The sequence below is a fragment of the Panulirus ornatus genome, chromosome 2 (assembly GCF_036320965.1).
Source record: "Panulirus ornatus isolate Po-2019 chromosome 2, ASM3632096v1, whole genome shotgun sequence".
In the NCBI taxonomy this organism is placed as follows: Eukaryota; Metazoa; Arthropoda; class Malacostraca; order Decapoda; family Palinuridae; genus Panulirus; species Panulirus ornatus.
The window spans coordinates 79,957,832-79,981,331 of record NC_092225.1 but is presented as its reverse complement, the minus strand read 5'-3'; the positions used below and the strand labels follow the sequence as shown (position 1 = coordinate 79,981,331).

Sequence of the window (23,500 nt, the reverse complement as noted above, 5' to 3'; positions counted from 1 at the left end):
CCTACATGGATCCTGACGCTCGACCACCCTCCATTGTTGTCGTCTCCTAGTTGCGCTCTCAAAGTCTCTCTCTCTCTCTCTCTCTCTCTCTCTCTCTCTCTCTCTCTCTCTCTCTCTCTCTCTCTCTCTCTCTCTCTCTCTCTCCTCGGAAAGAAATAGCTAAACAGATAGATGAATAGACAAAAAAAAAAAACTGATTTTTCCATCGGTTCAGCAGGCAAAGCTCGTTTCAGGCCAGTAGGTCTTCTGTTAGGTGTTTGCTCTGCGTGTTCTGTGTTCGCTGGATGCAGAGCACGGCCACTGGGGCGTGTCGGTTCACGCAACCCCCTCCCACTCCCTTCCCAGCAGCACCATGATTGGCTGTTAAACCAGCAGAGCAGCAGCTACATCCGGGACCACTGGGAGCCTTTCCCCTCCCTCCCCCTTCCTCCTCCCGTGTGTGTACGTACGCCAGCCGGACCACCGTTACTCAGCAGTGTCAGGTGAACTCCTTGATGACGACAGCTGATGAAATGACCCAAGATGATAAACTTTTACCGACATCTTGACGCTTTGGGTAGGAAGTAACCTCATGTGTCTCGGTTTATCTAAAAGGCAGGATTTCCTGCTCAGGAACCCTTGTGTGGTTCTTCAATCATTCTTCCTTTTTCCTCTACATCCGGAGCTTTTTAAAGGTCCGGTCATGGTCTGGTCTTTCATCCGTAACTTGAACCTACGACGTAAAAAAATATACAACTTTCCCAGGTAAACCGGACGGTAGACTGACCTTCATAAATGCAACTTCTGTCGTTTTTATAGACGTGCGTTGAGCAAGCCAGGTTGACCAGTGTCATGCGTCAGGTGAAAGACTGAATCAAGTGCGTTAGTGCGGTGCTCCACAACAGCCACCAGGGTATGGAAGGTCAACATACAGCCAGGGGTACCCCACCAGCGGCGTAGCCTGGGTGTGTATATACCTTGGTTGACGTCTGGGTTGAGGACGGAGGCGTGCCTATGGTATGGCCTGGGTTGGGGTGGTTCGTCCTCCCTGGCCTCCCTTATAGCCAGCTGTCATCCATAGAACCCTCCTCCCCCGCCCCATATACACACGCCCGCCTGGTTACGCCCCTACCATCACACAGGTCACGCTGCCTCACGCCACATGACGTAACCATTTACGACGATATTTAAAAAAAAAAAAAAATGCGTAGATTGAGGAGTTGCAACGAAGATAAATCATATGGCAACAAGTTTATGATCAAAGTTGATCACATTTATTGTGGCTGTAGGTTAGCAGCCACATCTTGAAACTGGGGGAATCATGATTGCTTTAGGGACTGGGGGGGGGGGGGGGGAGCCCCAGACCACAAGACTGCCTACTTGTGGCGCCTCACCCCCCCCCCCCCCCCGACTGTGGGAGGTGGAGGTTAGAGGGAGATGTGTGTGTGGGGTGGGGAGGGTTCCGGCTGCACCGTGGGAACCCGGTATAACCACACAAGTTGTGGGGTAATCTTGCAGGTGCAGTGTAGTGTGTGGGACGTGTGCTCGCTGTCAGCATGTGTCTGGAGCCAAGGTAGCTAACTGGTGCTGTGATGTGGGAAACACCGCTTACCAGACGCCTGCAGTGGTGTGACCTGATGGTGGCTGCAGATACTTCCTGTACTGTCAGCATACAACACATTAAGCCCTTCCTGTACTGTGAGCATACAACATATTAAACCCTTCCTGTACTATGAGCATACAACACATTCAGCCCTTCCTGTACTGTGAGCATACAACACATTAAACCCTTCCTGTACTGTCAGCATACAACACATTAAACCCTTCCTGTACTGTGAGCATACAACACATTAAACCCTTCCTGTACTGTGAGCATACAACATATTAAACCCTTCCTGTACTGTGAGCATACAACACATTAAACCCTTCCTGTACTGTGAGCATACAACACATTAAACCCTTCCTGTACTGTGAGCATACAACACATTAAACCCTTCCTGTACTGTCAGCATACAACACATTAAACCCTTCCTGTACTGTCAGCATACAACACATTAAACCCTTCCTGTACTGTGAGCATACAACACATTAAGCCCTTCCTGTACTGTGAGCATGCAACACATTAAACCTTTCCTGTACTGTGAGCATACAACACATTAAACCCTTCCTGTACTGTGAGCATACAACACATTAAACCCTTCCTGTACTGTGAGCATACAACACATTAAACCCTTCCTGTACTGTGAGCATACAACACATTAAGCCCTTCCTGTATTGTGAGCATACAACACATTAAGCCCTTCCTGTACTGTGAGCATACAACACATTAAACCCTTCCTGTACTGTGAGCATACAACACATTAAACCCTTCCTGTACTGTGAGTATACAACACATTAAGCCCTTCCTGTACTGTGAGCATACAACACATTAAGCCCTTCCTGTACTGTGAGCATACAACACATTAAGCCCTTCCTGTACTGTGAGCATACAACACATTAAGCCCTTCCTGTACTGTGAGCATACAACACATTAAGCCCTTCCTGTACCGTGAGCATACAACACATTAAACCCTTCCTGTACTGTGAGCATACAACACATTAAACCCTTCCTGTACTGTGAGCATACAACACATTAAGCCCTTCCTGTACTGTGAGCATACAACACATTCAACCCTTCCTGTACTGTGAGCATACAACACATTAAGCCCTTCCTGTACTGTGAGCATACAACACATTCAGCCCTTCCTGTACTGTGAGCATACAACACATTAAACCCTTCCTGTACTGTGAGCATACAACACATTAAACCCTTCCTGTACTGTGAGCATACAACACATTAAGCCCTTCCTGTACTGTGAGCATACAACACATTCAACCCTTCCTGTACTGTGAGCATACCTGTACTGTGAGCATACAAATTAAACCCTTCCTGTACTGTGAGCATACAACACATTAAACCCTTCCTGTACTGTGAGCATACAACACATTAAACCCTTCCTGTACTGTGAGCATACCTGTACTGTGAGCGTACAAATTAAACCCTTCCTGTACTGTGAGCATACCTGTACTGTGAGCGTACAAATTAAACCCTTCGTGTACTGTGAGCATACAACACATTAAACCCTTCCTGTTGTGTGAACTTATGACACGACAAACTTTTCAAGTTGTGGTTTGAGCATAAAACACAGCAAAACCTTTTAGTGCTATATCCACATAGATTATGAAACTCCTCGGGTTGTGTGGGTTTGCAGCACAAGACACGATCAGTGTTGTGGGCTAACGACACACTGGGTGCTTCAGTATGGTCAACACTCGTTATAGTCAAGGCTGAGGTAAGAGTTCTCTGCTCCCCCTCTGGTATGAGCTTATGGCTCAACACACGATCAGTGTTGTGGGCTAACGACACACTGGGTGCTTCAGTATGGTCAACACTCGTTATAGTCAAGGCTGAGGTAAGAGTTCTCTGCTCCCCCTCTGGTATGAGCTTATGGCTCAACAGCAGAGTCAGAAGAGATGTGAACAGTACAGTGAGAACACAGTACAGTGAGAGCACAGTACAGTGAGAGCATAGTAAGAATACAATACATTAAGAGTACAGTATAGTACAATACAATGAGAATACAGTACATTTAGAAAACAATTAAGAGTACAGTATAGTAATAGTACAATACAATGAGAGTACAGTAGATTTAGAAAACAATTAAGAGTACAGTATAGTAATAGTACAATACAGTGAGAGTACAGTACATTTAGAATACATTATATTGAGTACACTATAGTAATAGTACGTTAGTGAGACTGCAGTACACTAGGACTACAATATATTAAGAGTAGAGCATAGCAGTAGTACAATACTGTAAGAGTATGGTACAGTCTTTCACTTTGTCCCGTCCTCATTACATTACATTTGCTTGGGTTAAATTTCACCTCCATGTACTAGACCCACGCTGGCGTAAGTTATAGTTGATGGAATCCTGTTCACTTTGAACTTTCCCTTATGGCATCAGCATCATCTGCAGATGATGCTGATGACTATATATATATATATTGTATATATAGCGTTAATGATATAGACCAGGCAACAGAAAAAATAGAAAGCGGTCCAAATTCTTATGAGTCGCAGTACAGTACTATACAATACAGTGACTACAGTACGGTGAGAGGACAGTGCAGTGGACGTACAGAACAGTGACAGCACAGTATAGTGCGAGGATAGCACAGTGACAAAACAGTACAAGAAGAGTACGGTACAGTGAGAGGACAGTAAGAGTACAGAATAATAAGAGTCCGGTACAGTGAGAGTATATTGCGGTATGAGTAGAATACAGTAAAAGTCCGGTACAGTGAGAGCGGATGATGGATTGTGTTGGGTTGAGGAAAGAAACAGTGAAGGCAGATGTTAATTATTTTGTTTGACAGAAGAGAAAGATAAAGAGACGGGACACACACACACACACACACACACACGCACACGCACTTGTATGAAAAGTGAGGGTAAGGGGAGAGTGTAGGGAAAGTGGATGCAGGTCCATCATCAGGCGCATGACAGATGCTGTGTGGCCAAGAGCGTGGAGACAGCAGCAGGCGGCCGTGCCACACCAGCAGCTCCCGCCTCCCAGGAGGCTGTTTGGTTATGATGCAAGTGGTCACGGCTCAGCCCGGCCCGCCTCACTCTCCCACCTCACTCAAACACCTCATGGCATCATCCTAAGGCTTCGGTAGGCCAAGTCTGAAGGACGCGTCTCTAGATTACATCCTTCGATGATACAAGCTACATCATTTCTCTCTCAAGGATTCAAGTAATACATATCCTTCAGTATAGCCGGGCTGTACGCGCTCATCTTAGAGGCTCAGGGATGATCCTGCAGTATGAGTGTGCAGCTGGACCCGCTGGGACTGCTGTCACCAGCTGTCGTGTGTCTCTGCTTCAGTAAAGACAGCAGTCATGGATTGTCAGTGTGGCACACTGCTTGTGTTATGGTAGATCCTGGATTATTGTAGGGAGACGCCTCAGTGTTAGTGCTATGGTAGATCCTGGAGTATAACCAGGAACCTTGAGTGTTAGTGTTATGGTAGATCCTGGAGTATAACCAGGAACCTTGAGTGTTAGTGTTATGGTAGATCCTGGAGTATAACCAGGAACCTTGAGTGTTAGTGTTATGGTAGATCCTGGAGTATAACCAGGACTCAGGAGGGTTGTTCCTTCCCGCCGTCTCGGGTGGCTACACCCTCACTTCCCTTATTATCATATACCAAGGTTACCCCGCAGGATCTACGCCTTCGTAAACTTGAAGCCGCCCTCAAGATGTGCATCTTGCCACTTGGTAATTGGCACGACGTGGTCTGGCTTGTAGCAGGTGAGCGGCTGACAGGATCCTCGTGCCCTGTATAGCGCCTCAACAAGGTCATCCGTAGCGAAAGTACGATGCTGATGACCCGAGAATAGACCTCTTACCTTTTTTTTCGCTCTTACAGTCACTGACTTGGCCGGGTGGCATTCGACCACATAGCTGTGGCAGCAGGAAGTATTCGACCACACGGTTGAAGCAGCAGGAAACGCTCGACCAGAGGAAATACTCAAACACAGACCAAAGCAGCAGGAAGCACTCGACCATGCGACTAAAGCAGCGGAAAGCACTCCACCATACGGATAAAGTAGCTGGAGGCACTCGACCTTACGACTGAAACAGCAGGAAACACTCGACCAAACGACTGAAGCAGCAGGAACACTCGACCACATGACTAAACCAGCTGCGAACACTGGATTGCACAACTGAAGCAGCTTCATTCATCAGGATACTATATTTGTACCTTATTGAAAGATTTTTACACAATGGGGGTAACTATATATACGTAGCGTCATGTTCAGGCTCTGGTTATACTGTGAGACAAATTGATGTCATGAAATGTTTAAGTATATATTTTTTTAGAAATATAATGATCATCTCTGGGTTAATTCACTGGCTTCTATGTGGGCTTTGATTCTATCATCAATCTTGAGATATTTCTGAATTTTTGTCAAAATAGGTTTAAGATTTTGCAAAGGTTCTGAGTCTTCTGGATGTTCGGAGGAAGGGCTCCTGCGACGAGATTTGCCAAAAAGTTAGGCTCACGTTTCGCCTTGCTCGACGGATAACACTGCTTCTCTCTGCCACGACGCACATTCCTCATACGTCAGTCCTGGGTTCACCTGGGACTGACTTCAACCATATGTCAAGTTTTCTTTTAAGTGATTCTGTAGTTGTTCCCAGTTTCTCAATTCTCCTGGTGTTACACTGAATAATCTTTGCAGCTTATTTTGCCGGACTGTTGTATAATTTTGTTTGATATAATTTTGTTATATGGTATAATCAAAGAAGCAAATTTTGTTTGTTTCTTGTTGAGATGCTGTCAGATCCAGGATATTATTCTTGACGCCATAAATTTGTAGCCAAGCGTAGATTACGATATCTTTATCCTCTGCTTTCCAGTCCCTCGATCTTTATTGTCTTTTTTTATTCTCTCTGACTTGTTTATTTCCCTTGGTTTGATTGGTGATCATATGACACAGCAGTATTCAGTCTCGCTTCGTACACATACATTAAAAAATGGCCACAATCAGTATTTGTTATGAAAGTTCTTACAATCATACTCATTATTTGACTTTATTGTACTGTCTTGTCCAGTTTGAATTCCAGTTTACAAATCAGATCTCTGACGTCTTATTCACATTGTACGTCTATCTATGTTTCGCCTCTGTAGGGAGTCGACGATGACTTGTCATTGGTTCACAGACTTACCTGGGGATGGTGGAGGTTTACAGTGAATAGAGTACGAGTTTTTCTGCCGGTCTGGATGTCATGTCGTGTGAGTCGGGTCTGAAGGTTTCTTTATGTAAAGATTAAACTGATCTTTGTTTCTCAGAGATAAATCACAGTTTTTGTTGATGTTTTTATTCCATACGAGATACGTGTCCAGTGAGAGAGACTAGCTGTACCTTGGGGAGGGACACGTACACTCGCCTTTCATCATAACTTCAGAATTTTAACTCTGACACTTTTGACAATTTAATCAGTTGATTCCCATCAATTTAAGAATGGGGTGGCAGCACACCCAAAACTGAGTCTGATTTTCAAACCATCTGTAAAGGAAAAAAAATATTATAACCTGAACCTGACACATAACTTGAGGCACATTCCACCTTTGATGGATTTTTTTTCCAAGAAATATTTTCAACCATTCTTATTTCACTCTTGATAATTGTGTTGTTGTGAGGACGACGTAAGTGATCCACGCAACACATTTATGTACAAATTTTCGCCAAGACTAACCCTGGCACGGTGCTGTGATCGATAACAGGCCGTTCGCCGGGAGTTACATTATTGGCTGGGTCGGGTGTTAAGTGCTCTGAGTGTCATTACCGACATAGGGTGCCCTATGTGTAACTGTAGTGTACTGAGCTCCTTAAATGGATGGATGTGTGTGTGTGTGTGTGTCATCACTGGAATCATTTTTTTGAACATGCTCTATGAAAGAATCACCGCAATTATGATGATCACACAATAATCTATGCTTATGTATGTTTAGCTACGCCACTGACATAACAACCCTATCAAGGAGTAGGCCCGTCCGGCCGGCCATTATATTAGCATTCTACCAGTGTTCCTCCTATAAAATCAGCGCTTACTATCGTTTTCTTTTATACTCCGCCAAGCAATTCTTTATGGTCCGACGTCATCCTGATTTTATGACGAACTTAAGAAAAGTCAATGTAAAGGTTTTATTTAGCGATAGAATAACATGAGATGATATTGATCATGTTCTTACTCTGTAATCTTTGTGTTGTAGAGTTTATCTTGGAAATAGCTACTTTAGTATTTTCCACTTCCATGAAAGAATGTAAATGATTATCATTGATTATCTGTAATATAAGTTACACACTGTTTTGTTGTCCCCAGCCCTTGTCACAGCTTCCCATCCCTTTCAGATGTTTCCAGCCCTTCCAGATGCTTCCCAGCCCTCTCTACTGATCACCAGCCCTTCTTACAACTCCCTAACTGTTGCTATAGTTTGCCATCCCTCCCCACAGTTACTCAGTCCTCTTTATAGCTCATTCCACAGATCGTAATCTCTCCCCACAGCTTCCCAGTCCTTCTCACAGATGGTATCTAACACACTGTGTTGCCCACAGCTACGTGTAATCAGCCGGATTGCTTACGGTGTGACCTGGAGACTGCCGAATGTGTCAAGTGTTTGTATGTCATGATGGCGGCCACCCGGGTGTGTCGCTCTGCCTGCCCTCCTGGCCACACCACCACCTGGCCACCACGCCCTCCACTCATGGGACGCGTCTGTACGGGTGAGTCTAGCCACACCCCTTCCTGGAGCCTCGTCTCTACCTACGTGTAGCCTCGTATAGGTGGAGGTAGGGAGTGTATGGTAGGTGTAAGTGGGTTAGTTGTGGGGGTAGGTGTATGTAGATGGGCTGTGGAGGGAGGTGTAGGTGGGGAAAAGTAAAAGTAACAGCGAACCTGTAGATGTCGCAGGCCGGAGGTCACTTTACATGACAAAATCGTAATTCTCAAGGTCTATCTTATCATTATTGCTAATTGTTATATGAAAATTAGTAAAGACAATGACCTTGTGTATATATTGTTCAAAATATCGTGGGAAATGTGTTCAAAGAATCACCTGATATCTAATTCATCACCAAGAAAGAAGAGTTAGAATGACAGATCATTAGTATTTATATTTTCGAGTTATTTTCATAGGGTTCGACAAAAGCCACTCTTGCTCTCGGAGTGCAGCAACTTAAAAAATCTGTCATCCCTACTCACCAGCACCTACCACCCTCCCTAATCACTCTACCTTCCCCCAGAGCGGAGTATGCTGGCGCTGGTTTCTGGTCGGGACGTGAGTATCATCGCGGGAGCAGCCGTGGGTGGGGCAGTGTGTGTGGGCGTGGTGATCGGTGCGCTGCTCTACATGCGCCGGCGAACCAAACCCGCCCCCGACCACCTCCCCCCGGACCACCGCCACCCACTACCCAGACTCTGGCCAGACAAGAGACCCAACACTACTGGTGAGACTACACACACACATACTATATATATATATATATATATATATATATATATATATATATATATATATATATATATATATATATTATCCTTGGGGATAGGGGAGAAAGAATACTTCCCACGTATTCCCTACGTGTCGTAGAAGGCAACTAAAAGGGAAGGGAGCGGGGGTGCTGGAAATCCTCTCCTCTCTCTTTCTTTTTTATTTTCCAAAAGAAGGAACAGAGAAGGGGTCCGGGTGAGGATGTTTCCCCAGAGACCCAGTCCTCTGTTCTTAATGCTACCTCGCTGATGCGGGAAATGGCGAATAGTATGAAAGAAAAGAAATATATATATATATATATATATATATATATATATATATATATATATATATATATATATATATATATATATATATATGTGTGTGTGTGTGTGTGTGCTTAGGGATAGGAGAAAGAATACTGCCTACATAATCCCTGCGTGTCGTAAAGGCGACTGAGATGGGCGGGAGCGAGAGGCTGGAAATCCACCCTTCCTGTATTACTTTCCAAAAGGAATAGAAGGCGGCCAAGTGAGGAATTTTCCCTCTCAGGCGGAGTCATCTGTTCTTAACGCTACCTTGTTTACGCGGGAAATGGCGTTAATTTTTTGTTGTTGAAAGCTCCAGTCACAGACAAAAAAGTTCACATCAAGGCTGGGCCTTAATTGAAATATAGAGAGAATTATGAAACGGAAAAAGAAAAGACAAGGGAAAGTATTTGCGAATTCTGGAAGTAAAAAAGAAAAAAAGACTTGAAATATGCTAGGTCATAGTTATTGGGAAAAGCATGAGAAAGTAGAGAGTTCCAAAGCTTCGACGTGTAGGGAAAGAAGCAGGTATCAAAATGGCCTATGCTTGAGTGCTGAAGGTCACATAGTAATCATGTGACGCAGCAGTTTGCCGAGTATTATGCGGTCTAGTTAGGGGCATGGGCACACAAGCAGCCAGCTTTCGGAAGTAAAAAAAAAAAAATCATCTAAAGTAACCACACGGAGACAAGACTCTCCAGTAGTTTCAAAATTTGCTAATGACAAGGAATTAAGAACTATGTCCCGTTTGAAGAAAGACTGCCTGAAGATTCAGAGGAATTTAGAGAAATTGATAAAGTGGTCAGAGACCTGGCAAATGGAAATATGCAAAGTAATGCACTTGTTGCTAAATATACAAATCAATGAATACGATGGTGGGAAAACCATCATCTAAAGTTTAAAGGAGAAAAAGATCTTGAAATGATTATCAGTAATAACCAAATATTTGGAAAACAATGCTTAGCTGCTCACAAAAAGGCCAACAGAGAAAAAATTGAAAACTAATAATGTGAACTAAAAGACAAAGGGTACAAAACTCATCCTTTATGATGCCCTGGGTAGACCTCATTGGTCCTCACTGTTCAACTCTGGTCACCAAGCCTTAAAAGATGAAGAAACACAATAAAGTCAAACAATATCAACCAAATTAACCCCTTTACACAGTAACAAGTCTCTTGAGGTTAGACTCTAAGACCTAGGACTATTCTCAAAATGTAATACTAACATGGACTTTTTTCTTCAGGTGAAGTGATAACGCAAAGGAAAAAGCTGCCTATAAATCAAGGCTAAAGAAATAATTCATTTATATGGAATGAGTAAATAATCCTGCTTAAGAGTCAGTAAGCTCTTTTTAATTTTTTCAGAATCCCACCTTAGTGCATCTGTTATCTTTAGCAGTTGGAACTTTTTTCTTGTTCACATTTTTCTTCCTATTCACACTTACGTATAATATTTCTGTAGCATTATGCTTCCCACATATTAAACAGAGATTCTTCTCTTCTTTCTCTCGCTGGCAAATGAGCTGTACACAGACAAGGCAGTTTACCAGATAACCTTGTTGTGCATCTTCATGTCTTGTAATTTGTCTCATATATATGCCATTGTACAAAGGCAAAGGGGATAAGAGTGAGTGCTCAAATTACAGAGGTATAAGTTTGTTGCATATTCCTGGTAAATTATATGGGAGGGTATTGACTGAGAGGGTGAAGGCATGTACAGAGCATCAGATTGGGGAAGAGCAGTGTGGTTTCAGAAATGGTAGAGGATGTGTGGATCAGGTGTTTGGTTTGAAGAATATATGTGAGAAATACTTAGAAAAGCAAATGGATTTGTATGTAGCATTTATGGATCTGGAGAAGGCATATGATAGAGTTGATAGAGATGCTCTGTGGAAGGTATTAAGAATATATGGTGTGGAAGGCAAGTTGTTAGAAGCAGCGAAAAGTTTTTATCGAGGATGTAAGGCATGTGTACGTGTAGGAAGAGAGGAAAGTGATTGGTTCTCAGTGAATGTAGGTTTGCGGCAGGGGTGTGTGATGTCTCCATGGTTGTTTAATTTGTTTATGGATGGGGCTGTTAGGGAGGTGAATGCAAGAGTTTTGGAAAGAGGGGCAAGTATGAAGTCTGTTGGGGATGAGAGAGCTTGGGAAGTGAGTCAGTTGTTCGCTGATGATACAGCGCTGGTGGCTGATTCATGTGAGAAACTGCAAAAGCTGGTGACTGAGTTTGGTAAAGTGTGTGAAAGAAGAAAGTTAAGAGTAAATGTGAATAAGAGCAAGGTTATTAGGTACAGTAGGGTTGAGGGTCAAGTCAATTGGGAGGTAAGTTTGAATGGAGAAAAACTGGAGGAAGTAAAGTGTTTTAGATATCTGGGAGTGGATCTGGCAGCGGATGGAACCATGGAAGCGGAAGTGGATCGTAGGGGAGGGGACGAAAATTCTGGGAGCCTTGAAGAATGTGTGGAAGTCGAGAACATTATCTCGGAAAGCAAAAATGGGTATGTTTGAAGGAATAGTGGTTCCAACAATGTTGTATGGTCGCGAGGCGTGGGCTATGGATAGAGTTGTGCGCAGGAGGATGGATGTGCTGGAAATGAGATGTTTGAGGACAATGTGTGGTGTGAGGTGGTTTGATCGAGTAAGTAACGTAAGGGTAAGAGAGATTTGTGGAAATAAAAAGAGCGTGGTTGAGAGAGCAGAAGAGGGTGTTTTGAAATGGTTTGGGCATATGGAGAGAATGAGTGAGGAAAGATTGACCAAGAGGATATATGTGTCGGAGGTGGAGGGAACGAGGAGAAGTGGGAGATCAAATTGGAGGTGGAAAGATGGAGTGAAAAAGATTTTGTGTGATCGGGGCCTGAACATGCAGGAGGGTGAAAGGAGGGCAAGGAATAGAGTGAATTGGATCGATGTGGTATACCGGGGTTGACGTGCTGTCAGTGGATTGAATCAGGGCATGTGAAGCGTCTGGGGTAAACCATGGAAAGCTGTGTAGGTATGTATATTTGCGTGTGTGGACGTGTATGTATATACATGTGTATGGGGGTGGGTTGGGCCATTTCTTTCGTCTGTTTCCTTGCGCTACCTCGCAAACGCGGGAGACAGCGTCAAAGCCAAAATATATATATATATATATATATATATATATATATATATATATATATGCAAACCCCTCCCTTTACCCATTTCTTCTACACACCTTGTCTTTAACCTGATGCCTCCACATATGCTTCTCTCCATCCGTTGCATTCATCTATCCTTCCCTGGGAGAATGGAATAAACTGAAAGGACATGGTAAATGGAAACTGCATACTGTCTAAAAGACAGTATGGTAAATCAAATGTTCCAGAGATGGGGCTCCTTAAATGGAAAACTTCCTAACCATACAAAACCAACAGGTATTAGGTTATTACACAATCTTCCCAGTTATTATTTACTCATCCTTTCCACCCTTCTCCTGCATTTCATATTGTTTGCATAGTTGGCATCCTTCCCCACAGCTAGGCACCTTTCCATTCTCAGGCAACCCTTCTGCATTCCCCTAGCTCAAGGCACCCCATTTCCCTCAGGTACTCCTCAAGCCCCAGCCATCCCTCTAGCCCAAGGCAGTTCTCCAGCCTTAAGCACCCCTACAACCCTATGTATCTCTTCAGCTCCAGCATCCCTTCAGCCCAAAGCACCCCTACCACCCCTGGCACCTCTCCAGCTCAGGCAACATTCCTCCAGCCCCAGGAACCCCTCAACCTCAGGCATCCCTCCAGCCCCAGGCAACCCTCCAACCTCAGATACCCCTTTATCCCCAGGTTCCCCTCCAACCCCAGGCATCCCTCCAACCTCTGGTGCCCCTCCAGCCCCAGGTACCCCTCCAGCTGCACTTACCTATCCCATCCCAACAGAAGTGCCAGTGGCAGATGAGGAGCGAGCTGAGTTCCTGCAAGAGCTGACCTCCCTGAGGGGAGAGGCAACCAACTTCCTGGAGATGCTAAGCCACACACGCAACCGCTTCAGGACATTAGGTGGACCTGACTCCCCCACCGACACCAAGGCCAAGGCTTACAGGTGTGTGTGTGTGTGGACCTGACTTCCATCAACTGCTGTCTGGAATAAACTTGTTCATTTATTTTGGGAATCAACATCATGACCTGTAGATAGACGTGCCCAGTAATGTCCATGATTTAACCCTCAACCTATCCTCCACAGACATAACCCCTGATCTATCCTCCATGGATATGACTTCTGATCCATCCTTCACAGATATGACCCCTAACTCATCCTCCATTGCTATAACCCCTGACCCATCTCCCACAGATATGACCTTTGACCCATCCTCCACAGACATGACCATTGACCCATCCTCCACAGACATGACCTTTAACCTATCCTCCATGGATATATGACCTTTGACCCATCCTCTACAGGCATGACAATGACTCATCCTCCCCAGGGGCCATGTGTTATGGTCTTTGACCTAACATGGAATGTGGTTTATGACCATTATCCAAAGCTAGGATTAGGGTTCATGACTAACTTGCTGAGGATCCTTAGTATAAGACAATGATTTTACTTATGTAAGTGAATTTTCCTAACCCAAGCCACTATGCTGTTTTGCCATTAGCTAAGTCCTAGTAGCAAAGATCAGGGGCCTTACTTTAGATCATGAATTAAGACCCAAATTAATTATTTTTCTTCCTTCATTGAGTTATGGATGTGGCCTTTCATCATCCATTTTACAGAGGTACTTATCATGAAACCTGATCTTTCTGCTTTCAGGGTCACTTATGACCTACCCCAGGGCCTTGGTTCCTAACCTCATATCCTTCCTCTAAAATCCTGTTGATTATTGCATACAGATTCATTTGATTACTCTTATACATGACCTTTTGTCATCTCTGCCCCCATAAAACTATACTTGGTAAGTTCTCCCCTTCTTCAGGGCTGTGGTCCGTGACCTGTCACGAGTGTTAACATTGCTAAATCGCAAGGACGAGCATATCTTGACAGTGCCTGGTGACTGGCGACGGCTCCTGTCCTGGGCTGCCCGAGTCTTAGCCAGATACAAGAGACAGAAGGCTGCTAAGGTGAGATCCCTGATTAAGGTACTTTAAACAAGATAAACTCTTTACAATATTTTGTTGCTTAATATAACATCCCCTGGATCCTCACATGCTGCAGTAGGATCCTCCCCCAAAATTCATTTGTTAATGTTGGACACACTCCTTTGGATCTTCAGTTTTTAGTGTAGGATATCTTTTCCTGGAACCTCGGTAGCTCCTGTAGTATGTCCTCTCCTGAATAAGGATAAAGTAACAGAAATAGAAATTGATAAGAGAAATAACATGAGAGAGAGTAGTAGAGGCAGCAAACTGACAAGAAATATGGCTGGTAACTATTTTAAATGTGAGTCCACCCTAAACAGATAACATCAAAGCATCACTCGCTTGATCTGCCAGAAACACTTTACTTTTCAAGTGCAAGTTTAAGCTTTAGTATAATGAGGGCAGACAAAAGTGGACTGCAAGAAGTCTTAATTTTTTAGGTATGTCATACAGATAATTCATTCCTTTAATCATATAAAAACTGTTGGGAAGTCTGCCATACCTTACAGATGAATTTTTACAAAGACATTACCCTCACTCTATGTTGAATGGAAAACATTCTTATCACTGCCACCACAAATGCGTACAGTTTGAGAAATGTGATGGAAAGTGTTCTAGAATGCACCACAAATATTGGCCTAGCTATGGAAAATGACTGTTTAATTTGTTTATGGATAGGGTGGTGAAGAAGGTGAATGCAAGGGTCTTGGAGGGAGGGGCAAGTATGCAGTCTGCAGTGGGTAAGGAGGCCTAGGAAGTACGTCAGTTATTGTTAACCAATGACTTGGCACTGGTGGCAGTCTCTAGAGGGAAACTATGGGAGATAATGTCTGAGTTTGGGAGTGTGTGCAAAAGGAGAAAGTTGAGAGTAAATGTGAATAAAAGCAAGGTCAGTTGTAGGTTTAGCAAAGCAGAGAGACAGGTTAATTGGCTGTGAATTTGAATGAAGAACATTGAAGGAAGTAGGGTATTCTACATTCCTGGGAGTCGACATGGCAGCAAATGGAGCCATGGAAGCAGAGGCAAATCATAGGTGAGGGAGCAAAGGTTGTGGGAGCATTGAGGAATATGTGGAAAGAGAGGTCAGTATCTGAGAGGGCAAAAGTTGGTATGTTTAAAGGTATAGTAGTCAAAGGAATATTGTATGATATGAGACATGGGCAGTAGCTAAGAATGTATGGAAGAAAGTAAATGTGTTAGAAATGGAATGTTTATCATAAGATGTGGTGTAAGGAGGGTTGCTCAAGTAAGAAATGATAGGGTTGTAGGGAGGCGTGGTAATAAAAATTTGTATGGTTGAGAGAGTCGAAGAGGCTGACCTGATATGGTTTAGCTATGTGAAGGAGGGGTTGACAAAGTGGATACGTTTGTCAGAGATAGAGTACAAGGAAAAGGATGAAACTAAATTAGAGTTGGAAGGATGAAGTGAATAAGATTTTGAGTGCTAAGGGGTCTGAATATGCCAGAAGCTGAAAGGCATGCATGGGAGAGAGTGAACTAGAGCAATTTTGAACACATGGGATGAATTGCTATCGGTTTACTGAACTAGGGCATGCAAAGCACCTGGGGGAAATCACGGTAAGGTCTATGAGGCTTGGTTGTGGAAAGGTGGTTAAGGTTTCGGTACATTACATGTGACAGCTAAAGAATGGATGCAAGCAAATGAGGCCTTTACTTTGGCTGTTCCTGGAGTTACCTCATTCACACAGGAAACATCAAACAAGCATGAAAGAAAGAAGAAAAATAAGAAATTTCGAAACCAGCCTTGACTTCCGTGGAAATCCACACATTAGATGGTAACAAATAAGAAAGACCCATCCACTCATAGACACACATATACACCCATACATGTACATTTACATACAAATGCATATCAACATCCACATACAGACATATACATATATACACAAGTATATATTCATACTTTCTTGCCTTCATCCATTCCTGGGGCTACCCTGCCCCACAGGAAACAGCATCGCCACCCCTTGCATCAGCGAGGTAACACCAGGAAAACAGACAAAAAAGGCTACATTTATTCGCATTCAGTCTTTAGCTGTCATATATATATATATATATATATATATATATATATATATATATATATATATATATATACCCTAGCCTAAGCCAGGTACCAATTTTATTGACCAACCCCTAAGGTTGGATGAACAGCTGGGTTGACTGTGAGTTAGATGTTCTCCACAGTACACCAAGGGAAATGTTATTGGCCAGTTACTGATTTGAAATATTATTGCGCGTAAGAAGGTGTTAACTTGTGAAACTAATATTTCAGAACCAATAAGCAGTAAATAACTTCTTAATTTGCAAGAATACAGAACAAATAATTATTTTCTCATTTTTGGAAAATAAGGAAGCAAAGTCCAGGAACCAGTACCTAATTTCCAGAGAATACAGAACTAGGGACCAGTTACTCTTTTCACTTCTAGAAAAAATAGAAACAGTTACCAGTAAGTGAGCCAGCACTTCAGTTGTTGTCAAGTAGCACTCCTCAAACCCAGGAAGCTGTCTTTCTTTCTGCCACATGGACTACTGGCATTCTGTCCACAAACATACAGTCTCATTGTCACGCATAACACCTGGCAACACTTAACTTGCACAGCTCAATTCTTTGTAACTAGATTCTCCTGCAGTGAGCGCTATGTGCTAGCCCCTGCCTTTTGGCAAAATGGTAGGAGCAATAGATAGAAGTAGAAGGAAGGAACCTTTAGGGAGAGGCATTAGGTAGTAGTAGTAGTTAGGAACCTTTAGACTAGAGCATTAGGTAGTAGTAGTAGTAGGCAGAAACATTAGGCAGGAGCATCATGTAGTAGTTGTCAGTAGGAACATTAGGTAGGATCATCTGCAAACACTGTATTACAGTTTCCCTCTGCCAGTGGCCTATTAAGGGTGAGGCACTAAAGGTTAAGAAGCAGCACTGGAGTTCACTAGATATGGAGACTTTATTGCTTTGGCCTCCCCTTTGAGGGAGTTGTTGGAGGAAACAGGCATCAGAGATATAGATAGATAGATGGACTTTCATTACCTCTTGTGTTCCTCATTTGTGAGTCTAAAATTGAATCATAAATACAAAGAATAGTTTCACATCATCCTTTGCAGTTAATTGCTGAATTTTGTATGAGAAGTTTGTTATTAGAAGACTATAAGAAACTACAAACTAACATAAGCAAAGTCCTCCCCTGGGCCACTGAATCAACACACTTTTCAGTGATTATAAGTTCCAACTCCTCAATATGGGGAGAGTGAAGAAACTAAGAGCAGCACAGAGAACCAAATGGACATAGACACCATCCTATCATGACTGGACATTGTTAAAGACCTCCTATAAATAATGTCTGATTACCTTTTCTTCAGCAAACAGAACAAGATAACAATTGCCTCTTTTGAAAATATGGTTGGATGGTTCTTTCAAACCTTCAAGATGAGAGGAAAAACCAATGATGATTCTCTTCAAGACATCAGGACTCGGGAACAGAATACTGCTGTATACACCACCTTAAAAGGCTGGCAGAATTGCAGTTTTATGTTCAAAGATCCTTCATGGCATGATAAAGGAACTGCACTAGTTGGAACAACTGAAATCATTGAGGAGAGGTATACCATTATTCGAACCTGAAAAATCCTGGAAGGTATGGTTCCATACATACACCATAAAATAATTCCCTGTTGCCACAACAGGAATAGAAGACTGTAAAATGTTATCTCAAATCAAAAGGTCTGAAAATACCTTGATCATCCAGAGCCCATGAATATTCATTTCATTGCCTGCAACCATCAGAAACACCATGGGATGCACCTTGGAGATATTTAAGTGTACCAGATCAGCCAGACTATGGTGGTTGTATGGGCTTGCAGGCCATTGTTTAGTCTGCAGCTTGGACTAAACCTGGGTTGTAGGGGTAGAGGACCCACAAAGACTACTCTAAGTATTCTCCAGGAGTATCGAAAGCTGGATCTCCTTCGTATCATCAGTGCCAGTTATAAGACACTTCTCCAGATCCTCAAAAGCTATTGTAGGCTAGTTTAGAACATATTTGGTTATATATTTAATTCCCATTGTAAGGTATCTTCCCCTGGATTCTAAGTAGCTAGTGAGGATTTCCTCTAAAAGATACTTCATAACTATTGTAGGATACTCTTCCTTGAATACTTTTGAGGCCCTACTCACTCCATCCTGCCCCTGGCTATCCATATCCCACCCCAGCAAAACCTTTAGACAGTCACTGTTTTCCTTTCATTTAATAGGTCAGTTCATATTTAGAGACAGTAGAAGTAGTTGGTCAGCATCCACCAACCAGGGAGGTATATTACCAGTACTACCCACCTGGGTATCAGGAGGGTCAGTGATGGCTACAAGGTGAGCCAGCACTACACTGGTCATCAAGTTGCACTCCTTTAATCCAGATATCTGTCTTTTCTTTATGCCTCCTGCACATATGAGCTGCTGGCACTCTGTCCACCACATACAGTATCTCCTTGTCACGCATAACACCTGATAAACACTTAACTCATACAACTCATTCTTCGTAACTCTAGATGTTTCTGCGGTGAGTGCTATGCACTTGCCCTGCCTTTTGGCAAAATTTTGGGAGCAATAGATAGATGCATTAGGTAGGACCATTAGACAGGGGCGTTAGATAGAAACATGAATATTTAGGAATATTTAGCTTTGGGCATTAGGCAGCAACATCAGGTAATAGTTGTTGTTGGGAACATTAAGTATGAGCCTCTGAAAACATTGTGCTAGAGTTGCCCTCTGCCAGTGGCCCTTTAAGGGTGAGGTATGAAAGACTAAGAAGCAGTACTGGAGTTCACCAATTTTGGAGATTTTTGCTGTAGCTACCCCCTCGAGGGAGTTCCCAAAGGGAACAAGCATCAGAGATATAGATCCACAGTAGAGTATAGACATCATGATAATAAATACATTACATTTCTATGGTAAAAACAGAAATATGTACTGAGTGTATATGCTATTGCAGGAGAGTGGGGACATACCTTCACTGGAACCTGTGGTAGCTGGTGGCACTCTTTACCAGACACGGCGTCAAGCACAAGCCGAGCGATGTCGCCTCGTTACCCAGGGTGCCCCAAGCTCCTGCAGACCAGCACAGGATGTCCTCAGGATTACCCCTCAGCACCAGGAAGGACTCCTCATGGCATACAGAGGTAAGAACATCCCATTTCCAAGACTGTAAGTATTCTAGATGACTGCAAAGACATTTACAGGTATCACGAGAAGTTTTTCATATTATAAGAAGGACTGATAATAGGAGACCTGATGGTCCTTGACAGAGTTATCTGCTGTCATTATCTTGACTTGTGATGGAAACTAGATGGTAAAACAGAAGGCATCACACCCACAACTCCCTCAGCCTCATCTGATGTCATGAGAGAACTTCATCATCATTGCCACATAGTTTTAGTATGGATGTCCATTAAGAACACTCTTTATATTCCCAACAATGTGCACTGAAGTAATAAAGAACACCATGGTTTAAACAAGAGCAAAATGTGTTACTGTAGGACTTTTTACTAGATACTAATAATCCTGTTAAATGACATTTGAAACGAACACTCAGAATAACACCTTTTACCTTGATTTGCCTTAAACTTCTGTCATTTAAACCTTTAAATGACATTCAGAATGTATACTAGTAATATGTGCAGTCTTGCTAGGATTTTGGAAACTTACACATATTTACAGTGTGCAAGTCTTTTGACTAATATAGTCCTTGGTAATTAGGCTGGACTCATATGGTAGTCTGATTTATTTTTGCAAGATAAAGTTAAGGTTGAGTAATGTAATATTTGTTGCAATTTGTTTTACTGAAAGATTAGAGAGTATTACATATTGTACTCAGACTAGGGCAAGAAATACATTTTGTTTATCAGCATAACATTCCAAGAGTGCATCATTAAGAGGTGATCAAATACAAATATTCAAAGTTATCAAAGATTTGATAATCTTATTCAGTCAAGTTACAAAAGACTTGATTAGTCTGATTTTACCCATAGTAATGGATAAAAACTCGTGGACAAACATTTTACTTCAAATGAAATGAAATTCTTTTTCTTCAAAAGGATTGTTAACATATGGAATGATTTACCACTTACAGTGATTGAAAGCAGTACTATAGATATGTTTAAAATCACAGAGACAATTTGCAAGTCATTCTCTCTAAATTGTCTGTTTGCCTTCTAACTTACACCACACTAATCTGTGTTTGATTATTTTTTCATACATACATATTCGCCATTTCCCACATTAGCTAGGTCCCACAGCCCTTTCCGAGGTTTCCCCTTACTACTTCACATACCTTGGATCAGCCCATTGACTGCAGGTCATCCAATCTCTCCAGTTTGCTTTGTCCCTTGCACATTTTACACCCTTCTGCACGTTCAGGCCCTGAACCATCAAAGCATCTTTCATTCCATCCTTCCACCTCTTCCTTGGTTTCCCCTTTTTCCTTGTTCCCTTCACTTCTGATATCATCCTTCCTCACTCACACTCTTCCTCTCCATTCATCCAAAGCACACCCTCTTCAGCTCTCTCATACATACTTTTCTTACTAACCTCACATCTCTCTAACCCTATCATTTCTTGTTCGATCTATCCTCCTTATACCATACTTTGTCCCCCAAACATTTCATTTCCAGCACATTCACCCAGTCCTCTACATTTTTGCTTAAGGCCAACACTATACATCCACATATCTCTGACAGGACTACCATACCATCAAACGTACCCATCTTTGCCTTTAAAATAGTGACCTGGCATAGGCTGGTGTGTGTGTGTGTGTGTGTGTTTAATTATCCATTTGCTATTACCTATTTGTACTGTATGGGGGGGGAGTTCTACACTCATGGGGCCCCTATGTCTAAAAAATTCTCTATCATACCACCTAAACAGATTCCAAAATTAGTCTGAAACACAGTTGGAGAAATTCAACCTAATGAAAAATAAAGTAATGAGGATGGAACAAAGCAAAAGACAGCCTTAGTATGAGTATTATTTAGCTGGTAATCAGCTTCAGTATTTTGTGTGTAAGAAGAACTTGGGATGCAACATCGCCCCTGTCTTGACCTCAAAGTCCCATATTAGAAGAACAATTGGGTAGACAAACTAGTTTTTAGCAAATATAGAACAGCCTTCAGTTATTTGGACAAGGAAATATGTAGCAAGCTGTTCTTGTCCTAAATAAGGTCAAAACTGAATGTGCTTCTCAAGTTTAGACACCACATGCAAAGAAGTGAAAAGAGCTTATATAGAAGGTCCAGAGAAAGGCATCAAAGATAGTGTCAGAATAAAGAGTCAAGTTACAGTTGAAAGGCCGCAGGCTTTAGATTTCCGACCGTGAAAGAGAGAAGAGTGAGGGGTGATTGAATAGTCTTTGAGGTTTGAAAAGATAACAACATGGACAGTGAACAGTTCTTCAAGAGAGATATAAGGATAGAACAACCAGAAGACATAACATGAAATTAAGTAGAAAAGTTATTAAAAAGGTTGCAAAGAAATACTTTTGTTGTATAAGAGTGGTGGTTAAATGGTACAAAATGACAAAACATGGTCAACGCAGACAGCATACATGTATTGAGGTCATCTGATAGTAAAGAACTTTCAAGAGATGGGGCTTCTCGAGTGCAAAACTCCCTCCCTGTACAGTACAGATAGGTAATTAATGGTACTGGTGCAAAGAACTTAATGAGCTATATGCTGATATAAAGATTTTAAGAGGACCCACACTCCAGCAGGCCTTTTGTGTACAAGTAGGGGAAGGGAATAGAGTGTGTAGGGGTCCTTGAATGATATATCACTTGGATCTAAGTCTGATTTTGCCAGTTTTGGAGAGTTTGGTAAAATCTGGAGTTGGAATCCTCAGAATCAGATTGAATGCTCAACATGTTGCCAGTCTTACAGTATCAAAAATTTCAGAGTACTGTATGTTTAAAGGTTATCCATACAGTTAATATTGTGACTGACTGACATGGAGAGAGTGAATAAATGTGCCAAGGAATTAATTTAGAAAAATGCAAATGGGAGTAAAGATAGATGGTATAGTATTCACAACCAAAAGGCAACAAGTAATCAGATGCTTCCTGGTTATATCACACTTGTATACAAACAAAATATATTAGTGTTATTTTCCATTGTGGGAACAAGTTAAGAACCTTATGAATGGAATCGAGTAATGGGGAAGTACCAGGACCAGTCAGTTTAGAATAGGTCTTCAACAAGAAAAAACATGAGGAAAATACCAAGCAGGAAATGCCATTGGTCACTTGTTTAGAGAGACTGTTTGAAATTATTAAGAAACAGGATCAGAGGTTAACACTATTAGAGATGGAAGGTCAGAATCTAAGGGATCAAGTTATACACTGTTAAACATGACCTTAGTGAGCTCAGAAATATAGCCCTTGGATATGAACAAAATTTCATATTAATAGAAGGAATTCATAAGGTTCATAATCAGAGAAAAAAAGGGGGAGTTTATTAGAAGCAATTGTATAGGGTGTAATGGTTCTCATCAAAATGTCCCAAAGGCTGATCAGCTTGAGGAAAGGAATGAAATACAAACTGAATTGGTTGGCAGTAGTAGGAAAGGAGGTGCAAATAGCAGCAACTTTTACAGCTGAATGATGTAATGGAACATAGACCTAGTACAAAACTAAGAAAAAAGTTTAAAAAGTATAATTACTTTTATAGTATAAGATTTGTACATGAACAGATTAGAATGACTGAGGACATGCTTGATGCAGACAGCATACATGAATTCAAGATGCATGTTCAAGAGAGAGGGCCCTACAAGTGTGAAACTCCCTACCGATATGGTACAAATAGGTATTTACACACCTTAAGTCTGCCTGCAATGGAAAAGATAAGAGTAAGAACTTAGATGATGACAACCTATAAGACTTTTCATCACTTTGATGAAATCAGGAGTGATCAGACTTTCGAAACATGCAAGGTTAGAAAAAACAAAGTCAGGCAAGAAACATGTTATAAAAGATAAAAAGA

The 23,500-nt window shown here is 42.1% G+C and overlaps 1 protein-coding gene across 3 annotated transcripts in view; it reads left to right on the top strand.

Moving 5' to 3' along the window:
• T48 (FU domain-containing protein T48) overlaps nt 1–23,500 on the top strand; it is a 141,303-nt gene that overhangs the window by 112,636 nt on the left and 5,167 nt on the right. For all 3 annotated transcript variants that reach the window (XM_071678200.1, XM_071678212.1, XM_071678191.1), the window contains 5 exons: nt 8,150–8,317; nt 8,837–9,040; nt 13,267–13,429; nt 14,304–14,448; nt 19,464–19,650. In XM_071678200.1, coding sequence (XP_071534301.1) covers nt 8,221–8,317; nt 8,837–9,040; nt 13,267–13,429; nt 14,304–14,448; nt 19,464–19,650 — 796 coding nt within the window. In that variant the 5' untranslated portion in view covers nt 8,150–8,220. The remainder of the gene's footprint in view (nt 1–8,149; nt 8,318–8,836; nt 9,041–13,266; nt 13,430–14,303; nt 14,449–19,463; nt 19,651–23,500) is intronic.